The 20,874-nt window shown below is 40.2% G+C and overlaps 1 protein-coding gene across 3 annotated transcripts in view; it reads right to left on the bottom strand.

Moving 5' to 3' along the window:
• Positions 1–20,874, bottom strand: part of LOC146510191 (glucocorticoid receptor-like) — a 68,782-nt gene that overhangs the window by 22,324 nt on the left and 25,584 nt on the right. For all 3 annotated transcript variants that reach the window (XM_085175456.1, XM_085175457.1, XM_085175458.1), the window contains exon 3: positions 1,456–1,625. In XM_085175456.1, coding sequence (XP_085031582.1) covers positions 1,456–1,625 — 170 coding nt within the window. The remainder of the gene's footprint in view (positions 1–1,455; positions 1,626–20,874) is intronic.

Below are 20,874 nucleotides of genomic sequence, written 5' to 3'. Positions count from 1 at the left end.
TCTTACTTGTTTGTGCACATATTAAATAGGTCTATGTAACCACTGTGATTCAACAAAAATATAATCTAATCAAATCAAATACCTTGCCTGTGACAAGAACCAAGTACCCCATTAGAGGATACGCTCACTGGACATTTCATTAGGTACACCTGCTCAACTGCTTGTTAACACATTTATGTACACAGCCAGTTGCATGGCAGCAGCTGGCTGGTCTGAGTATTCTGAGCTGAGATTTTCCCACAGAACCATCTCTGGGGGCTACAGAAAATGGTCCAATAAAGAGAAAATATCTAATGAGTGGTAAGTCTCTAGAATGCCCTGGCATTCTCTGGGTATTTTTGCCAGAGGTCAGAGAAATGGCCACCCTGCTTTGAGCTGCTAGGAAACCAACAATAACTTGTTCCAATCAAGATATGGTGAAGAGTATCTCCGAACGCACAGCATGTCAAACTCTGATGCAGATGAACTACAGCAGCAGAAGAACCCACAAGGTCCCACTCCTGCCAGCTAAGAATGGGAAACTAAAGCTACACATTCACATGGACTCAACAAAATTGGACAACTGGAAACATTTGAAAACAACAGGGTCAGAATTTAGTGTAAACAACATGAAAGCATGGATCCCTTCTGCCTTGTATAAAAGCGGTCAGGCTGGTGGTGGTGTTGCAACAGTGTGGGGTATACTTTCTTGGCACATTTTTGGTCCCTTCTCACCAACTGAGCATTGCTTAAACGCCTCAGCCTCACAAAGCTTGAATAATCCCAAGCACATTGGCCTGTGGTGGAACCGGAGAGTCGTGTCAGCCAACAAATCTGCAGCGACTGTGTGATGCTAACAGGTCATGTACGGAAATCTCTGAGGAATGTTTCCAGCACCTTTCTGAATCGATGCCATGAACAATTAGGGCAAAAGGGGGTCTAAACCAGTATGGTAAGGTGTACCTAATAAATTGGCTAGAGAGCGTGGCCACTTTATTGGAAAGCTGGAAAAGAAAATGGAAAGATAATATTTCTGGATTACGGCCTTTCCTCTGCACGCTTTTGTTTTGTTGGTAATCAAAACCAGTTGTAAGCAGTCCCTGCTTTGGGGCATAACAAACAGGAAGGGGAATAAAAGAGGTGGAGAAATACAACTAATGTACTAAACCCACAAACAACTGAAGACATAAGATCTCACCATGCACTCTACTATTCAACTGTGACCCTGAACTTGGAGAAATCATTAAATTTTCTTCTTCAGGACAGAGCAGAGATGTGCAGAAGCATCAAGAGCTGTAGTGTAACAGGAGAAAACTTGTAATAAATACTAACAATCTAGTGCATATGTATATAAGCATATGCAATTTAAACATCCATAGTACCATCATTCAAAGTAAAACTGAATTTCCAGCATTAATGAGGAGTGTGTCGTGTCTGAGTGATTGAGGCAGTGGGTGCAGATTGCGGGAGACCAACCTTCAACGGCTCTCTTGAAGAAAACCTTGCAGCTGCCACATGTTACAACCCCGTAATGGCATCCAGAGGCCTCATCTGAGCACACCAAACAGATCTTATGAGTCTGCCCGCTGGTCTTGGATTGGGCAGGTACCACAGAGCTGCTGATCTCTCCTTCTCTGGGTGATGAACTGTAATATGTAGAGAGAGGAAAGAGGGGGAAAACATATGTCAGGAATGCTGATTTGCAGCATGGAAATGTCATGTGTAGGGTGACTCATTCACACCACCTTTGAATGAGCCCAAATTTAGTCATGCAATTTTCTGAAAAGGGATCCCAAATCTACATATTATTACAGAGACACAACAAAGAACAGACTCAAATCTTAGGGTGATAAAAAAAATATGCATCCCTCATCGGAATTCAAACCCTCATAGTGTTTGCAGTGTTTTCCCCAGGTTGACACAACCCAGTGATGAGCCAGATGTCTTTTCATTAATGAATGCTTAAAGTGAAAAACAAATCAACTGTAAGCCAAATCCAATGAAGCCTATCACTAACAGCTTCTCTGTGCGGTATCTAGGCTCTAAATCTCAGTCCAATCTTCTAAGTGTGTTACGATACAAAGTAAAGAATTTTATACTTCTTGAAAAGTGTAATCACACACAGTCATACACGTTGTTATTTCCAACTGAGAGATTTACACACATGAAGTGCACTGTGAGGCTTAACTAGTCACTAAGACCAACTTGACAGCTGCACTGCAAGTCAAGTGGCAGGATGCAAACCAAGAATACATTACGTCTGCTGTGTTCGACTGACACTGCCGTGTAATCCATCACAGGAATTTGACCGCATTAAAGGACTTAAATCTTTCCCCTGTTGTTTGTTTTGGTAGCACACTAGTTGGAATGTATATAGGGATTATGTAATAGGATTAGCTTGCTAAGCCTGACAATGACTTTGCATTTAGGTCTACAGATATCTTGGCTCCAGTGCTGATACAACATCACTTCTCAACTAAGGCTTCAAGTGTTTTGCTGTCCATTTTCTCCACATGTTCAATCAGAACTGGAAAGTACAGTGGATTACATTAACTGGAACTCTGAATCCACCTCACAGATCAGCAGCACTGCTATCTAAAAAAGCATGACCCAAATTTACAGGGCCTGGTTTCTGATGGTCACTGGAAAGACGACACTTGCTTATGTAAATTGGACCGCAACCAAGGGGAGTAGCATTGATGGATCTTGGAAGACACCTTAAGCTAAGATGTCTATTCATATCTATGGTGAGCTAGTCAAGATGACTCCAACGCAGCCAAGTTCGAATGGTATCTGGATTGGGAATGCAGTCCCAGCTCAACTTCTGATCCCCATCTGAGCAAAGTATGCAATCACAAAACACAGAATACTTTTTCACAAGTACTGTTCCATTGCACCACAAAAATAAATGCACCTCTGTTAAATATGCATACCTCAATTTCAGACCTAGTTTTCTGCATCACTATAACCTCAGAGGCTAAGTATGGTTCATCAAACCCACAAATTGAAACTATTAGGAGTTTTAGCTAGAAGTACAGTAATCTGCTTCAATAGTCTAATCAAATTTGGCACATATAGGTTACGTGCAGACAATGTATATACAAAACAGTCCTTTTCCCCTTATTGTTCAGTTGATCCTGTACATAGTCCATATATTAGGACACACCACTGATCCTGATGCAAGATGGGATTACTTATAAGGATTTTTATAATAAGTGAATGACTGCTAATTTTAATTACATGATATGTCAGTTAAAAGGCTACTGTCATTACATAGCCAAAATATCGATATGCTAGTGTGTGTGCTACATTCGGATGCTTCCTTGTCACAAGGGATCTGGCAGAGTTTTACACAAATATACTGATGGGCGATTATTTTTCATTTCTGCTACAGTCATGTTCTCAAAGGGCTCGATGCGGTCCTTTCACAGGACTTTTTAAATTAGTTGTTTTAACAATGAGGATCATACCAAAAACAAACATCTATGCTATTTGTTCATCATCAACCTGGCAAACAACTGCACTTGTGGTGTCACAGCTGTTCAAATCTGAAGTCATTAGGTAAATCATTTCCAGCATGAGCAACTGAGCCATAATCGTAAGGAAACAAACACAGAACACCTAATTATGACAGGAATTGCATAATATTGTAGATGAAGTCTATAAATTTGCTGCTTTTGCAAATGTGGAATTTCCCCAACACGCCCGTTTGGGATGCTACAACACAAATTCAAGCAGACCTTAAAAGAGTTAAAAGCTCAAGCATTTCAGTGGACATAAACCCCTTTATTTCTTTTTTTTCTGAGACATCTGCTTTGAACAAATGCAGATTAATTTACAACCTGATGGGTTCAAGTGGGTGGCTGTAGCTCAGGTGGCAGAGCAGGTCAGCCACTAATCAGAAGGTCGGTGGTTCGACCCCAGGCTGCCTCCTGGCTGCATGCCAAATTTCCTTGGGCAAGATACTAACCCCATATTTGCCTACTGGTGGTGGTCAGAGGGCCCGGCAGCCTCGCCTCTGTCAGTGCGCCCCAGGGCAGCTGTGGCTACAATGTAGCTTGCCATCGCCAGTGTGTGAATGACTGAATGTAGTGTAAAGCGCTTTGGGGTCCTTAAGGACTAGAAAAGCGCTAATGCAAATGCAGGCCATTTACCAAGTGAAAACACAAATTTAGCTCTTTATTGTTATTGCATAATAAAATTAATTATGACAGCGCAGTGACATGATGGTTAGCACTGTTGCCTCTCCAGGTACTCTGGCTTCCTCTCACAGTCCAAATACATCCAGTTAGTGGGGTTAAGTTAATTGGTGAATTTAAATTGCACATAGGTTTGAATATAAGCGTGAATGGTTTGTCTGTCTCTCTGTGCTGAAGCAGACTAGCAACCTGTCCAGGGTGTACCCTGCCTCTCATCCTATGGTCGTTGCTTCTAAGGATAAACGGAAGAGTATAGACTGATGGAAATCCAATCAACTTACAATGTGTTTAAACTTTATTTGCCACACTGGATCTCTGTGAATGTTGGCAAATGCTCCTGCTATGTGCTCATCTTTCTGGTGCTCTCATTACTCGTCTACTTAAAGGAGCAACTGACGAAACTGTGGACACTTATTATGGGGCAGAGCTTGATCTGTAAATATCTGGACTTCTAGGAGACCTCAAGTGAAGTGGGAGACCACCTGAGACCAATCATCCGATTTGAACAAATGTAAACACAGAAGTTTAGAAAGACTGGCAAATGCAGGCATCTCATCCTCTGCAGCTGAAGTGGAGGCAATGTGTCTGTTTAGATTTTCAGCCATCTAGCTCACAATTGTAGTTGATCTTATTAAAACTGAAGAAGTCTCTTGCACTGGCAAATAATATAGCTAGCTTTCATGTTCCCTGTTTGTCATGAAAATGTGACAAAATATCAACCGCTTGGGAAGAAGAGGGCAGTAGACATATGGACACATTTTGTATTTGATATCACTGAAAACAAGATGCTTTGAAAACCGTATGGAGCAACCCTCATGACCAACTTTTACACTTTTTATTTTGGGTCAACTGAATAAATCTCATATTGAGTCTACTATAATGTTATAATATTTAATCAACTTAAGCTAGATTAAAAATAAAAGAATTTAGATGTCAAAATTATGGCTAAGACTAAAACAAAATATCCTGTCAAAATTAACACAACTGCAATGTAGAGTAGCTATATTTAAAAAATATATATCTTATCACTTCTTTTATTCTCATTTTTAAGGTTTAAAAGTTCAGTAAACAACAACAGTACAACAACAACAACAAAATGTCACATGCTACAAATTTCTGCTCTGGTCTGTTACGACATGACTCAACTGCTGGTAATGTAAAATGACCACAGGGTGGTGTTTGGATTAAAGATTTATAACCCCCCACCCCTACTTGCGAGCCATTTCATATGCTCCTCCCACTGCTGAGACATCATGTGTGGCTCTGAGCCATGTAGCACAGAGTCAAGCCTCATTAGGAATGCATACTGGGCTAGAGCACAGCAGACGTGCACACAGTCGATCGTTCTCTGATGCACACACTCACACGGGCAACAGGGTTTGTATGTACTGACAAACAAGCCAACTCTGCACAGTGATTAAGACACAAAGTGCCAAATGTACACATGCAGAAAAGAGAAGTGTATTAACTCACCTACACACCTATGTACGCATTAGCCAATACTTTCCAGTGGGGGGGTTTGAGCAAAAGGCACGAATAAACAAAAAGCAGGTTGCAGTTCATGGCCCTTTGCTGCTCTTTCATCACCCAAACTGCCTTTGGAGTAGGGCTGGGTATCGTCACTGATTTCTAGAATCGATTCAATTCCGATTCACAAGGTCCCGAATCGATTCGATCCACGATTCGATTTAATTCGATTTGATTCACTTCGATTTGAATCTGGGAAATTTTGACAGTCAGAAATATTATAATTCAGATCAGTACATTTACATATTTTTGTATCTATAAAAAGGAAGCTGACACACGCAAGACTTTATCAAAGGTGTGAGCATCACAGCAGAGGCCTTTGTGTCAAAGTAGCTGAGGATAAAACACAGAAAAACATGAAGGTGATTTTTCTGGGATTTTATAAAAATATTCTGCAGTACATCAAAAACGAAAGAAAACCATTAATCAACACATGAAGTTACCTCTGAAGTTACAGCGGTTTTATTAGAGACACGGCTAAGCGTTTTGCATTTTGCATAATTTTAAAAAGTTTAAATTTGTTCAGTATTGAACGGCAGAAATTAGGTTTTCTTTTCGGAAGTATATAAAACGAAGAAAAAAAAAACATCGGCCGACAGCCTGTAAACAACGGTAGACTTGTGCTTAACAAGCAAGCGAATCATGAAGAAAACAGTACAAAGAGAGAGAGGGGGAGAGAGAGAGAGAGAGAGAGCTGGGCATCGTGGCGGAAGCAAAACAGCAAAAGTCAGAGTGAATACATGACGATGTTTATGTGAAGCATAGTTTGGATCTTCTTTTGCTGCTGGTTCAGTCAGTATTGTTTGGAGAGAGATCAAACTAACAGCTTTAGAATCAGCGCAAAAAGGACTTAAACACAAAGCTCGACCCGCCGACGCTTCAAAATCAGCGAGCTGTCGGCTTTCAGCCCAGACCGTGAGAAAGGCGACATCTAACTGATTCTGATCCGCGGGTCGCGCTGTGTTTAAGTCTTTGTGCAGAATCCGTGTTCCTGCTCTGATTTACTGTCTTAGCTGTTTGGTGGTTGTTGAAATTTTGTGATCTTTCACCTGAGATTCTGGCATTTCGGGCAAAATAAATTTATATTAAAAAATCGATTCAGGATTTTAATGAATCGATTTTACATTATCCAAGCCAGAATCGATTTTAATCGATAAATCGATTATAAAAACCCACCCCTACTTTGGAGCGTGTGTGTATTTGTGATTTACTGCACGGACTTTGCTGTATTAGTCTAGAACCTGGTCTTAAAAGGCAAATGAAGGAAAGTAAAGGCTGGGCCATGATGACAGTGATTTCCCACACCCTTTTACTTCTACCTACAAACATCGCTTTCGCTGCATGTGTTTGTGTTTGAACACATGCTAAGAAAGAGTATGTGTCTAAAAATAGCATATGGTGTTCATTGTAAACTACATTCCATTAAAATAGATCCTGATTTATAACTAATCGCAGTAATGTGTTGTTTAATGGACACCAGTAAAAATTATATTATGTGATATAGCAGTAGAAGACATAGAGCAGCATGGACAACAGTCTTAAATAAATAAATTGTCCGTAGCAACCATGGAGAGACTGCGTGAACTGAGCTGACCTGATCTGTCACTGGGGAATCATATAGCAGTAACTACAGTGGGAACTGATATACAGTAAGCCTAGTTTTTCCATTCAGATCAAAGCTTTTTTTAGGCTAATGTGTGGGAGCAGAAAGTATGAGGTGCCCATGGGAGGGATGTAGAAAATAAGAGCATTCAGTGTTGGATCCTGACACATACCGAAAGTGACTAGCTGCTCCATTCGATAAAACGTCAACATTTTTATGTGGAATTTTTAACTGACAAGCAAAAAATAAAAAGCTGTTTGGACACTGATTTATGATTTTAACTGAGATTTGCAGGTTTATTTTAGATATATTTGATCGTAAACATGTAATTTTTATGAATGATATTTACAAAACAAAACAACAAATGCTGCAAATAATTCTTGACACGGAGCACAGTTTCAAATTTGACATCTGTTGTGTAACAAAAGCCCTGGGTTTTGAAAAGAAAGGAAGTCTGACAGTTTCACATAAGATGGCACAGGAAAAGTAGCCTGCGTCCCTGCTCTAGCAAATATTAGTCAGTGTAGTAAAATATAAAAACAATAAGTCTGTTCTCCATTTTTTAAGCCATTGTGTAATTTTACCATTTTACTGTACTCTTCCTTTGTTGCCTCTTGCTACTCTCACTTCCTCACTCTCTTCACATCCGTCTCTCACTAACTCTCTCTTCCTTTCTCACTGCTCACCCCCCTCACTCCACCTCATTTTCCAAGTTATATAATATTCGCGTTACAGCCGCTGGGGCAGACACCCTCCGACCCCACCCCGGCCCGGCCTCTCAGCCAATCCAGATTCACTACTTGCAGGGAGTATGGAGGAGGTCAGGCGAGTCATGGGATTATCCAACTCACCTACCCGGGAACGGGAATACACGGCGTACGTGTGTGTGTGTTTTCAGTTTGTGTTGCTAATAGGAACCTGTGTGGGTTTGTTGATCTGGTCTTCAAATTACTTAAGCAGAGCCTTTGGTTGCCAGAGAGGAGCGGGGTTATAAAGCTACCCTTGTTTCAAAAATTGTCATGTGATTGTGTCATGGCTCCCTCTTTTCGTCTCCCTTCTTCCTCTTGCTAAACAACACTCACCCACCAACTCTGCCATCCTCGCATGTGAATGTCTAAATCTCCTACGCACGGCTGTCGTTTCAACCATCATTTCATAGCATCAGTCACTTCTTCCCCAACCTAAAACTTGAACATTTGTTCGCGACTCTCCTCACAAAGTATTTTCAAAGTATCTTCGAAGCAAACATCAAACAGATGTGAGACTCAATAGAAAAAAATGAAAGCATGACGGTTTCTTCAAATGTTGCATTTATACTTCCCTGAAAAAGTCTTTGTGCCATGCAGTCTGTGACTGCACCCTGTAAGAAGGAAAGTGTACGGCACTCAAATCTGTTGCTGGCATCCCATCTCACCTTCATGCAAGGAGTGCTGAACTATAGTCCCCTCAATTTGATAATACTAGAGAATGCGTAAATATCAAGCGTAAATTATGTCTCAACTACTATGACATGAACATAACGTCAAAAAATCCTACTCAACAAATTGTCTACCAGCTCTTTTTGAGGATGGTTTTAAAATGAAGTTCAAAAAGATAGCACACAAAGTACCTCAGCCTAACAGTTTGACTTCCTCTCACACGTAGCAACAGTTTGTGCCATGCTATTGCTACTGCATCTTCTCCTTCTCCTTCCCTCAATGCTGCTATTCTCAAATATACACCGGACACAGATGCCCACAAAGAATTATTAGCAAAGTGGACACAAATACTTCTCATTAGCACTCATTTCCACTGTGGCAGGCAGTGAACTGGGGAATTTTTAGAACTAAATGAGTTACTTCAATCTGTTCTGTCACCTTTTTTCATCAGGAATTAGTGGAATTTATTCCTTCAACTTGCACTGTGTTGTCAGGGTTGCTCAGTAGTGAAGTAAACAATGCAAAGCGCTGCACAGCAATCATCTTAATGTTATGATTAAGCATAACATTACGCTAGGAAGTAGTTCTTTTACAAGAACAAGAATTACAAGAGAAGAGAATTAAAGCAGTGAATGACCTGATTCAGAGCTGCTGCAAAATAGTTTAGCTTTAAAGGTTTTTCTCTCTCAGTAGCTTCGTGTTTTGGATTTTCTAAGGCTTTGGGGATTTATGATATGCTGTTGTGTTGTGAAAACAAATAACTAGACTATCTAAAAACTGTTTATAGGGAATATTCAACATTTTGACTACACTTTATTAGGAAGACCTGTCCAGCTGCCCCGATGCCTGTTCAGCCAATCACATGGCAGCAATCTATTGCATTTATGCATGTAGTAACGGTCAGGATGACCTAAAGTTCAAAACAAGTTTCACAATGAGGATTAAAGGTGATTTCAGTGGCATGGTTGTTGATGCCAGATGGGCTAGTCTGAGTATTTAAGAAACTGCCGAATCTGCTGGGATCTTCCCACACAGCTATCTCTAGAGTTTACTGAGAATGGTCCATCAAAGATAAAATATTGAGTGGGCGGCAGTTTATTGGGGCAAAAAATGTCCTGTTGATGCCAGAGGAGAATAGCCAGACTGACTTGAGCTGATAGGAATGCAATAGTTATTTAAATAACCACTTTTTGCAACCAAGGTGTGCAGAAGAGCATCTCTGAAAGCTTCATCAAATCTTGTAGCAGACGGCTAGAGCAGCAGAAAGCCACAAAAGTACCATTCCAGTCAGGTAAGAACAAGGAACTGAGTCTACAATTCACAGAGGCTTAACAAAATTGAACAACAGAAGATTAGAAAAATGTTGCCTGGCCTGATGAGTCTCAGTTTCCGCTGCCACATTTTGTTTGCTTCAATTGCGAGGTCAGAAATTGGCTTAAAAATATGAAAGCATGGATCCTTCCTGCCTTGTGTTACTAGCTGAGACTGCTGCTAGTGGTGTAATGGTATGGGGGGATATTTTCTTGGCACACTTTGGGTCCCTTAGTACCAACTGAGCATTGTTTACACCAGCGGTCCCCAACCTTTTTTGCGCCACGGACCGGTTTATGCCCGACAATATTTTCACGGACCGGCCTTTAAGGTGTCACAGATAAATACAACAAAATAAAACTAGTACCGGTACCGAAAAAAATAAAATTTATTCATAACACACGTGAAAAGACCAAGGAAAACCGAGTTAACGATAAAAACGATAAAAACCCTGAAAACCATACATTTCACACCTGAGCCTCTACTCTCGCGGCCCGGTACCAAACGACTAACGGACCGGTACCGGTCCGAGGCCCGGGTGTTGGGGACCACTGGTTTACACCACCACACCGCAGCCTGACCACGTGTGTCCCTTTACGACCACAGTGTACCCATCTTACAATGGCTACAGGATAATTCACCATGTCACAAATCTCAAATAATCTTAAACTGGTTTCTTGATGACAATGAGTTCACTGCACTCAAAAGACCTTCGTAGTCACTAGATCCCAATCTAGCAGTGCACCTTTGGGATGTGGTGGAACAGGAAATTCACATCATGAATTTGCACCTGACAAGTCTGCAGCAACTGTGTGATACTATCATGTCAATGTGGGTCTTTCCAGCACTTTGTTGAAGCAATGCCACGAAGAATTAAAGCAGTTCTGAGCATGAACGAGGAACCCACTAACAATGTGTAACTAATATAATGATCTGTGAGTGTATAATGACATTAGCAGCTTACACGCTTTAATATTTTAGGGAAAAAAAGATATAAACAACAACCAAAAATAAAAAACAAAAACAAAGAAGAGATTGGGTGGGTAGGGTAGAGTAGAGTAGGACAGTTGGTTGTGGAAGGGCTAATACTTGTTTATTTAACAACTTGTCTATTTGGGCGACCGTGGCGCTGGGGGTTGGGAAGCGCATTTGTAACCGGAAGGTCGCCGGTTTGATCCCCGGGCTCTCTGTTCTGGTCGTTGTGTCCTTGGGCAAGACACTCTACCCTACCGCCTACTGGTGTTGGCCAGAGGGGCCGATGGCGCAATATGGCAGCCTCGCTTCTGTCAGTCTGCCCCAGGGCAGCTGTGGCTACAACTGTAGCTTGCCTCCACCAGTGTGTGAATGTGAGAGTGAATGAATAGTGGCACTGTAAAGCGCTTTGGGTGCCTTGAAAAGCGCTATATAAATCCAATCCATTATTATTAACATATTTAGCTTAGTTGAGTTGATTTTGAGACACTGTAGGCCAGTATTCCATTTGTAATGTGAACTCTTATAAGAGCATTTCTTTCCTTGTTTCTGCTAATCCCCCATCGCAGCAATTAATCCCTGCTATTCTTTTCACCATTTCTCTTGTACTTTATCATTTACAGTAATGATGTCATGCATGTCATTAACAGACAGACAGATGGCAGAGAGCATGCAGCATCACCAAAACTACCCTGCAGGAGTCTCGTCTCTGTGCCTCACTTCAGTTACACAGTCAGCAAAGACAAGCGCATGTGTGTAGGCAGACGAAGCCAGGAAGGAACAAATCAAAGCTACAGTAAGAGTCAAACTGCAAAGTGTGTTAACAGTAAGGCCCTTCTCCACTTTGATGTACAAGATAATTTGCAGAACAGAGGAGAGCAGTTAACCAAGAGACAAAACTTCTACTGTTTCTCTCTGAGAAGGGCATGGTTTAGGCTAGATGAGGTCACGTGCTAAATCCCTGGAGAGAAGTTATGCTGTATTGGAATGTGGAGCTTTACAGGAAATTGGGCCACATGGTGTCGACCACAGGGAGCAAAATGAAGGGCAATGGCACAATCTTGCAAGTTTATTCCAGTGTGAGATACAGATGATCTACTTTTTCAGACCAGTAGCATGTTACATTTTTATAAGTATATACAGTGTATAATAAAACACAGTGTGTCATTTCAATACAACAGGCAGCTTTTAATAGATGATTTTTTAAATACAATAAAGCCCAGGAGCAGCTAAACAATTACATTTAAAAAGGAAAAGTTAATCATTTGCTATTTAACATATATAACTGTGAAAGAATGGAATATTTCAAGTACAACCACTCACGTGTCACCTTTTTTTTCCCTACAACCCTGTTCTACTTTAGTACATTTCAAAATATTATACACTTCTTTACAAAGCAGTCTAAATTGATTCGGCAAAACAACACAAAAAGAACTTGTCATCACTGATTAAAAATCACAAATAGTCAGTTTGTTGCTAATTTGTTAATTAAAGGAGACAAAATGTCAAAATTTAAATAAAACAGATTTTCTAGTCATCACATCTAAAATCGTCTCACTTTTACCGATACCACAAAGCCAAACACTGTGCTCTAAAACCTCACAGTGGAACAAATGCTCAACATTTTTCCCATCACATCTTTGCCCAAAAGCTGATTAATAAAATAAAGAAGATGACAGGATAATTCTAACACCAGTGCAATAAATCCTGTGTGCTGCGCAGCCTTATCACAATACAACCGTGTGTGTGTGTGTGTGTGTGTGTGTGTGTGTGTGTGTGTGTGTGCAGAGAACCTCCAATTGCTCCCTGCAGATTCGATTTACCGCTGACACATTGTGTGTCTTAAATCAGATAGATGGCCAAGGCCTCAGGGTGCACAGCATTTCCCCTTGTCCTCTTATGTAATTAGCCTTCATTTAGGACTTTAATGCTTCGGCCTCAGAAGAAAGTCTCCTCTCTCCTTTCATGCACCTTTTCCTCTTTCTCTCTCACAACAGCATTTTGACAGGAAAGACACTTTACCTCTCAGCAACTCATGACTAATTACCATAAATGTCATCATTACCACTATTTTTAACATTATGTCAGAAATATTGTACTGCTGACTAAAAAGTACTGAAAGGGTGACAGAAAGTATTTCCTTATCGTGCTGCTTTTCTTTTTACAACATATGCAATGTTAAGCAAGAAGCAGTTACCTAACAGAATATTTACGCTAAATAAATATTTATCATGGCATAAACATGTAAAGGACTGTACAGAGACGTGAACATCCGACTGTTTAAGAGAACTGGAAAAAATAATAATGCCGGGATAAGAAGCCCAAACACGTGTTTTCTCAGAATATAACATTGCTTTTTTATTATGAAGAAAGAATTAGTGAAGTAAGCAGGAGATTAAAACATATTCCAAGATGACAATGCCAGGATTCATCACACTGAGAAAGAGTGGTTCAGGGAGCATGAGACATCATTTTCTTTCTGTCTTTGTTTTCCCAATATGTTATTAAAAAAACACAATACTAAACAGAGACAAAGAACTGGAAAGAAACAAGAAAGGAAACAAAAGAAAAAGAAAAAAAAATACAGATTCGTATATTTCATATTTCATTAAGGTTAGTATGTGTGTGTGTTGCATGTCAAAGAACTTGCAATTTTGTGGCTACGCGAAGGCTTTATTCAATAAAATAATAATAAAAGAAGAAGAGATAAAGGCAAACATAAATGAATGAATGGAAAAGATGTCTCTGCAGTGTAGTAGTTCACACATTTGCTTCTCAAGTAAAAGATTGCTGATTTGGTTTCAGCCAGAGAAACAAAACCCCTGGCATCTGGTGTAGAAATCCCCCAGATCATCTATGCAGAACTATCTGCTGCAGTGACCCCTTGTTACAAGGAAGTAACTGAAAGTAACCTTCTTCATGTGTAATTATAGTACAGAACGTGTAAATAATAATAAGGAAATGTACTGGGGCTGGAAAACTACATGGCAAAGCTTAGAGCTTTGGACACCGGGGATAGATCAGGACAAAACTTTTCAGAAGCACACTCATGGTGATTCAGGAGGGGTGTCAATACTGGCCAGGTCACAAGTGTTTTCTTTATTTCACACATGGACTGGCAACCACAGAGTCCAGACCTTAACCCACTGTGAATCTCTAGAATGTGATGGAGAAGGCTTTATGCAGCGGTCTGACTCTCCCATCATCAATACAAGATTTCAAAGACAAATGAATTCCACTCTGCAACACTGTGTAAGAATAGAAGCAACCATAACCTTAGCATTTTAAGTAAAAAGTGGCTCAATGAAATACTAGACTTTGAGACGTATTTTTGGCCTGGCAGTGTAAATGCAGAAGAAGCTGAAACGCCGGTATCACCTCAGTGTCTGTCCTGACACGCTGCATGAAAAAAGGTTAATGTTTCTAAAGTCATAGACAGAGATGGCAGTAAGAATACTGACTGACTCGTCTTTGATTTCTATATCATTACCTGCTAACAAGCAAAAAGTGCTGAGAGTGACAATTTAAAGGAAGCACGGCAGGGAAAGTGATCATTTTCCCTGACGTTTATCTTGGCTGAGATTATTTAGGTTCACCAGCCTGTTGGTTAACTTTATTATCATTTAGGTCTGAGAGGAAAAAAAGGAAACATGCATGCAGTCTTACTAGAGGCCAAGCCAGAGAAAATGTCTCCAGCTACATTGGAAGCATTAGCAGGGAAGAGTGGTGATGGCTTTGGCTGACTAATAGAGGGTTACATTTACATACGCCCACCTCTGTCTGCAAAAAGATTAATGAAGTTGGTAGATGCAAAGTGAAATCTGTCGATGTACAGTGAGAAAACTATGGGAGCACAGAAGCAGGGCAGTAAGAGTTTGCTTGCACGGGGGGGACACGGGAACTGGTTTCAGGAACCGACACTAAATAAAAAGAAGGGTTTTAAATTTACAACAAGCTGGAATTTGTTCAAAGAACTATTTAATTTCTTTTTTGTGTGCCTCTGATGCATTGGAAACCCAATGTAATCACTCTGTCAAACTAGTTTCCTCTCACAAAGAATTCTGACCAAGTGCTTATTGCACCATGAAATGATAATCAGTCATTAACAGTACAGAAGAAAAAAAAAAGAAGAATTATAATTAAAATGTTTTGCTATTCTGATGCAGAGCCTAGAACTCTCTTAAAAGCTAATAAGCGGTTTATGATTTACCCACATGATTTCTTTCTAGCACTGAAACGTATCCCGCATTATCAGCAGACCACTGGAAATTAGAAATAATAAGGCTGATGTGATCTGATACACATCAGATGACAGTTTATTCCTTAATTCAAAAATAATTCTGCTGGAAAATACAGTTAGAAGATTAAGTGATAAGTCTACTTAAGACCTGTCAGTCAATCTGCTTTGGTCTGCAGCCTGCAACTGCAGAGTGGAAAACTTGTTTTCATGTAGTTGTGCTGCCTTTCTGTTTGCTTTACAGTTAAAAAGAAACAGTTGTTCTACAAAGTCTCAAATGATTACTTTAAACAGTACATTAAGCTGCGTAGAGCGCCACTGGACTGTTAGTTAAAGCAAGCAGCTGAGCTGTTCCCACATATACTGTAGCTCATAGCTTCATCATAAATGTTTAACTCGTGAGCATTATGTGCAGGATTTGCAAAGGGAAAAAAATAATTATTGTAAAAAGTAGGAGGTTTGTTTTATCAGTCGTACTCAGGAGGAGACCCTTATAAAATAACATGTTGATTTTACAGACAAGCTAAGAGTTTTCCCCCAGTTCTCAAAATAATTGACATTACATGTCACAAGTTACTGCGTGTCATGTTTACTCATGAATTTATCACTGTCTTTTTATCTGTAGTAAACTAATTTCAAGCTGACACTAATATAGGTTAGGACAATCTAACCCGCTTAAACCTAAGAAGAGGAGAAACAAAACAACGGAGCAAAATATCTTGTAAGAAAAGTCGCTAATGGAGGCCAGAAATGTGGTTGAAAATCAGGTGGTGTTATGCTTAATAAAAACAAAAATAAAACACCACACAACTGCGGTTTACATAACCTGTTCTGGCCAAAAACACCGGCAAATTAAAGCATGCATGGGTATTTAATTTTAATCCGCTCTAGCCCAAGGCGCACTGCAAACAGTCTGGAGCGTAACAACCAACTTCAATTAAATATTTACCGTCTATTAGAAAACTGAAACAGCATCTGTTTAGCTGTCAAAGTGCAGCATTGGTTTTCTTAGCCTGTACCAAACTCATTGAAAGCTAATACATTATGACAACAACAAGAGACCTCAAAACAAAGAGACAGAGACAGCCAATAAACAAAACAAATAAAACACGTAACCAAGCAAATGCACACACAAGCTTGGAAGAGCCTTAATAAAAGCTTGTGAAAGCCCTAAAAAGAATAGATTTTTATGGGTTGTGAGTTTGATGCGAGACTCCTGTGGTCCTTGCTGGCACAGCTTTACTCTCCTGCTGTGTTTCTGTGGGCAGCATCAAAGGTGCAAAAGCAGACTTTTCCCTCGAGTCCATGAGGGACAGTTCTACTTTTCTTTGGATATCCTGATTCTAATTCACTCAAGGTTATCGTCCTCCTCCTCTCTATCTCTTACACACATGCACACAGTCACACCAGACACACCCATGCATGCTCAAACACACCCACGGGATTAAACAGGCTGATCGTTAACCCACTAAAGTGCGCTTAAAAAGCAGTCACAAAGCCCCTTAACCAACCCGCTCAGCCGAAAGGGAAAGCAAAAATAAAAAAGCAGAGAAAACATGAAGAGAAAACTGACTTGCTTATATAAGATTATATATACAGTGGGGCAAAAAAGTATTTAGTCAGCCACCGATTGTGCAAGTTCCCCCACTTAAAATGATGACAGAGGTCAGTAATTTGCACCAGAGGTACACTTCAACTGTGAGAGACAGAATGTGAAAAAAAAATCCATGAATTCACATGGTAGGATTTGTAAAGAATTTATTCGTAAATCAGGGTGGAAAATAAGTATTTGGTCAATAACAAAAATACAACTCAATACTTTGTAACATAACCTTTGTTGGCAATAACAGAGGTCAAACGTTTACTATAGGTCTTTACCAGGTTTGCACACACAGTAGCTGGTATTTTGGCCCATTCCTCCATGCAGATCTTCTCAAGAGCAGTGATGTTTTGGGGCTGTCGCCAAGCAACACGGACTTTCAACTCCCGCCACAGATTTTCTATGGGGTTGAGGTCTGGAGACTGGCTAGGCCACTCCAGGACTTTCAAATGCTTCTTACGGAGCCACTCCTTTGTTGCCCGGGCGGTGTGTTTTGGATCATTGTCATGTTGGAAGACCCAGCCTCGTTTCATCTTCAAAGTTCTCACTGATGGAAGGAGGTTTTGGCTCAAAATCTCACAATACTTGGCCCCATTCATTCTGTCCTTAACACGGATCAGTCGTCCTGTCCCCTTGGCAGAAAAACAGCCCCATAGCATGATGTTTCCACCCCCATGCTTCACAGTAGGTATGGTGTTCTTGGGATGCAACTCAGTATTCTTCTTCCTCCAAACACGACGAGTTGAGTTTATACCAAAAAGTTCTACTTTGGTTTCATCTGACCACATGACATTCTCCCAATCCTCTGCTGTATCATCCATGTGCTCTCTGGCAAACTTCAGACGGGCCTGGACATGCACTGGCTTCAGCAGCGGAACACGTCTGGCACTGCGGGATTTGATTCCCTGCCGTTGTAGTGTGTTACTGATGGTGACCTTTGTTACTTTGGTCCCAGCTCTCTGCAGGTCATTCACCAGGTCCCCCCGTGTGGTTCTGGGATCTTTGCTCACCGTTCTCATGATCATTTTGACCCCACGGGATGAGATCTTGCGTGGAGCCCCAGATCGAGGGAGATTATCAGTGGTCTTGTATGTCTTCCATTTTCTGATGATTGCTCCCACAGTTGATTTTTTCACACCAAGCTGCTTGCCTATTGTAGATTCACTCTTCCCAGTCTGGTGCAGGTCTACAATTCTTTTCCTGGTGTCCTTCGAAAGCTCTTTGGTCTTGGCCATGGCGGAGTTTGGAGTCTGACTGGTTGAGGCTGTGGACAGGTGTCTTTTATACAGATGATGAGGTCAAACAGGTGCCATTCATACAGGTAACGAGTGGGGGACAGAAAAGCTTCTTACAGAAGACGTTACAGGTCTGTGAGAGCCAGGGATTTTCCTTGTTTGAGGTGACCAAATACTTATTTTCCACCCTGATTTACGAATAAATTCTTTACAAATCCTACCATGTGAATTCATGGATTTTTTTTTTCACATTCTGTCTCTCACAGTTGAAGTGTACCTCTGGTGCAAATTACTGACCTCTGTCATCATTTTAAGTGGGGGAACTTGCACAATCGGTGGCTGACTAAATACTTTTTTGCCCCACTGTATATATATATATATATATATTTTTTTAATTGGGAGATCATTCCATTGCAAGGATTGTTTCACAGATTTCACAACTCAGATGGCCTTATTTGAAGACAGATAAGTAAGTTGTGAAAGAAGGAAACAGAAAAGCAGGATGAGGATGAGCCGATATCTTGAAAAGTGATGAAATGTGGTTTTCCACAGAAACCACTGTAAAACCCCCTGGAAGAAGTTAGATGTGTAGATTCCGATTTGCAGTCGGACTACTGAAGGCCCCACCCTTCGGACACTGCCCTCCCTACCCCACATTTCGGTTTCCTCTGAGAAAAGCAAGTGGAATATGAGCCTCTGAACTGATTTTGGGCCCAGGGTGAGGGAGGAAAGAAACCTCCATGTGTCAGATTTCGCTCAAGCAAACTCATTGACTTGATGAAGAGGAGCAGATAAGATAAGACAGAAGACCTTAGAGAAGGTGTGTCTGATAACCCTGCTTCTATTGCTTGCAACAATTTCAAGTATGTAAGAGGGTAATTGGTAACAGTTATGAGAAAAAACACTGAAAAAAACAATAGGTTTGATATTAGATTTCCAGTAGTTGGCGTCAGCTTGAAAAACAATCTATTTTTTGGAATTATTAACATTAATGAACCCATATGCTTTCTAGCTTAGAAAGAGAAACACACACAGGGAACAGATAGCTTAAAAAAATAATATAAAAAAGGAAATGTCAGCCACACGTAAACAAAAAATCTCCCCAAATTGTCTCCTTCCGGATCCCATCTGCAGCATTGATTTAATACAAGTAAACAGAACCATTAATGGCAAAAAGTAGCATTTTTCACTGCGGGTCAACCATAATTGAGCAAACACAGTAAAGCATAGACTTCACTAGCAAATGCATTAGAGGTAAGCTGGAAGCACACGTGTGTTTTAACTGAATACACATACACACTTACCTAATTTCCATTTTGCCCAGGTCCTCCTTCCTGTTGAAATCACTGCTTATCTGACCATACCCATCCTGTAGTCTTTTCATTTCAGTGCATAGTAAACATATGTCAAAAGGCTTGCAAGGATCTTTTAAAGACAGACCCCCCCATTGCTTATTTCACCCCATGTTTAAACTGACTACCACTCAGTTTTATCAGCTTTGTTTCATTTAACAAGTGGGTTGAAATGTTTTGCAAACCACACTCAGTGCTTATTTTCTGATGTCAGGTGAAATCAGTGTATGCTGGTGTATAGTGAGTAAGACTGCTTTTGCAGTGCAGTGGGTATACCCATCACAATACAGTAACACAGGAGTCTAAAGCACAAATAACCAATGGAGGATAAACTCAAGTCCATTTTTTAATAAAAGCATACAAACTCTAAGCTAAACTTACAGTTGAATATTTTAGTATTTACAGAATTAATTTGGTAGAGATTCACTTCAATTCTCCAGTCCCAGAAATCTTTCAAAGGTGTGGACAGATAGGACCGCTGAACATCACCAAAACCAAAGGCCATACCTTGAGTATAATGAATTTACTGTAATTTAACCATGATGAGGTGTTTGGACTTTACTTAAGAATTTAAATGTTATGCATCAGTCATTATATTACATTCTCGTCTCTTGGGTAACTGCATTTCCATCTGAAATAATGCGCAGTCAAACTAGAAAGATACAAAATTCAGTGTCTTATTATGCAGCAAAGTAAGTCACCAGATGGTATATACAAAAAAATAAAAATAAAACCAGCTCTAGCTCAGTTGCCTACAATCTTTAAATGCTGTGTACATGTTAACTTATCAATATAATAATAATAATAATAATAATAATACAGCAAATGAAAATAGAAAAGAGCCCATTTTGATGTTTGGACTTTCTGCTCAGTCGAGACCTTTTTTAATTCTTGGTGAATGAATTTTCTGTGTTGAAACAAGAAGGCCTGTACATTTTCAGTGCAATTGCTTTACTATCTGTGTGCCTGAACACAAGCTGGCCTGTGACTCAGACATGAAAAAGCTCCAGTGTTATGAGTCTGGCCAAATTATTTTTTAATGTCAGCGACGCAGTAGCTCATCTGGCTCATCCACCACAGATCACAGCTCACAGGTTATAGAATTGGACACAAAGAAAAATCTAACTTTCAGTGTCATTGATAGGCTGTACTGCACAAACTAATGATAATTGAAATCCACTGAGAAGTCAAGGAGGCTCTCAAACAATCATATCCTGCACAAGTGTTGTGATGTTGCTCAACACTAAACAAAAGTGTTTGAGTTCAGGAGTATTGTGGCACAGTGAGTAGTAAACACAGCCAGAAAAAGCACAAAAACTGCCTGTAAGATGACAAACCTTGTCCTTGGGCATATTTTGAAAATACTGAAAATCCATTAGGTGAGGATTGTGTTTGCAAGTTTCACTAAAACCTGACCAATACTCTAAGGGAAGTAGCAGTT

Source organism: Neolamprologus multifasciatus, chromosome 10 (genome assembly GCF_963576455.1).
Source record: "Neolamprologus multifasciatus chromosome 10, fNeoMul1.2, whole genome shotgun sequence".
Classification (NCBI taxonomy): Eukaryota; Metazoa; Chordata; class Actinopteri; order Cichliformes; family Cichlidae; genus Neolamprologus; species Neolamprologus multifasciatus.
Note: the sequence above shows the minus strand (reverse complement) of the source record. Positions and strands in the feature narration are given on the sequence as shown.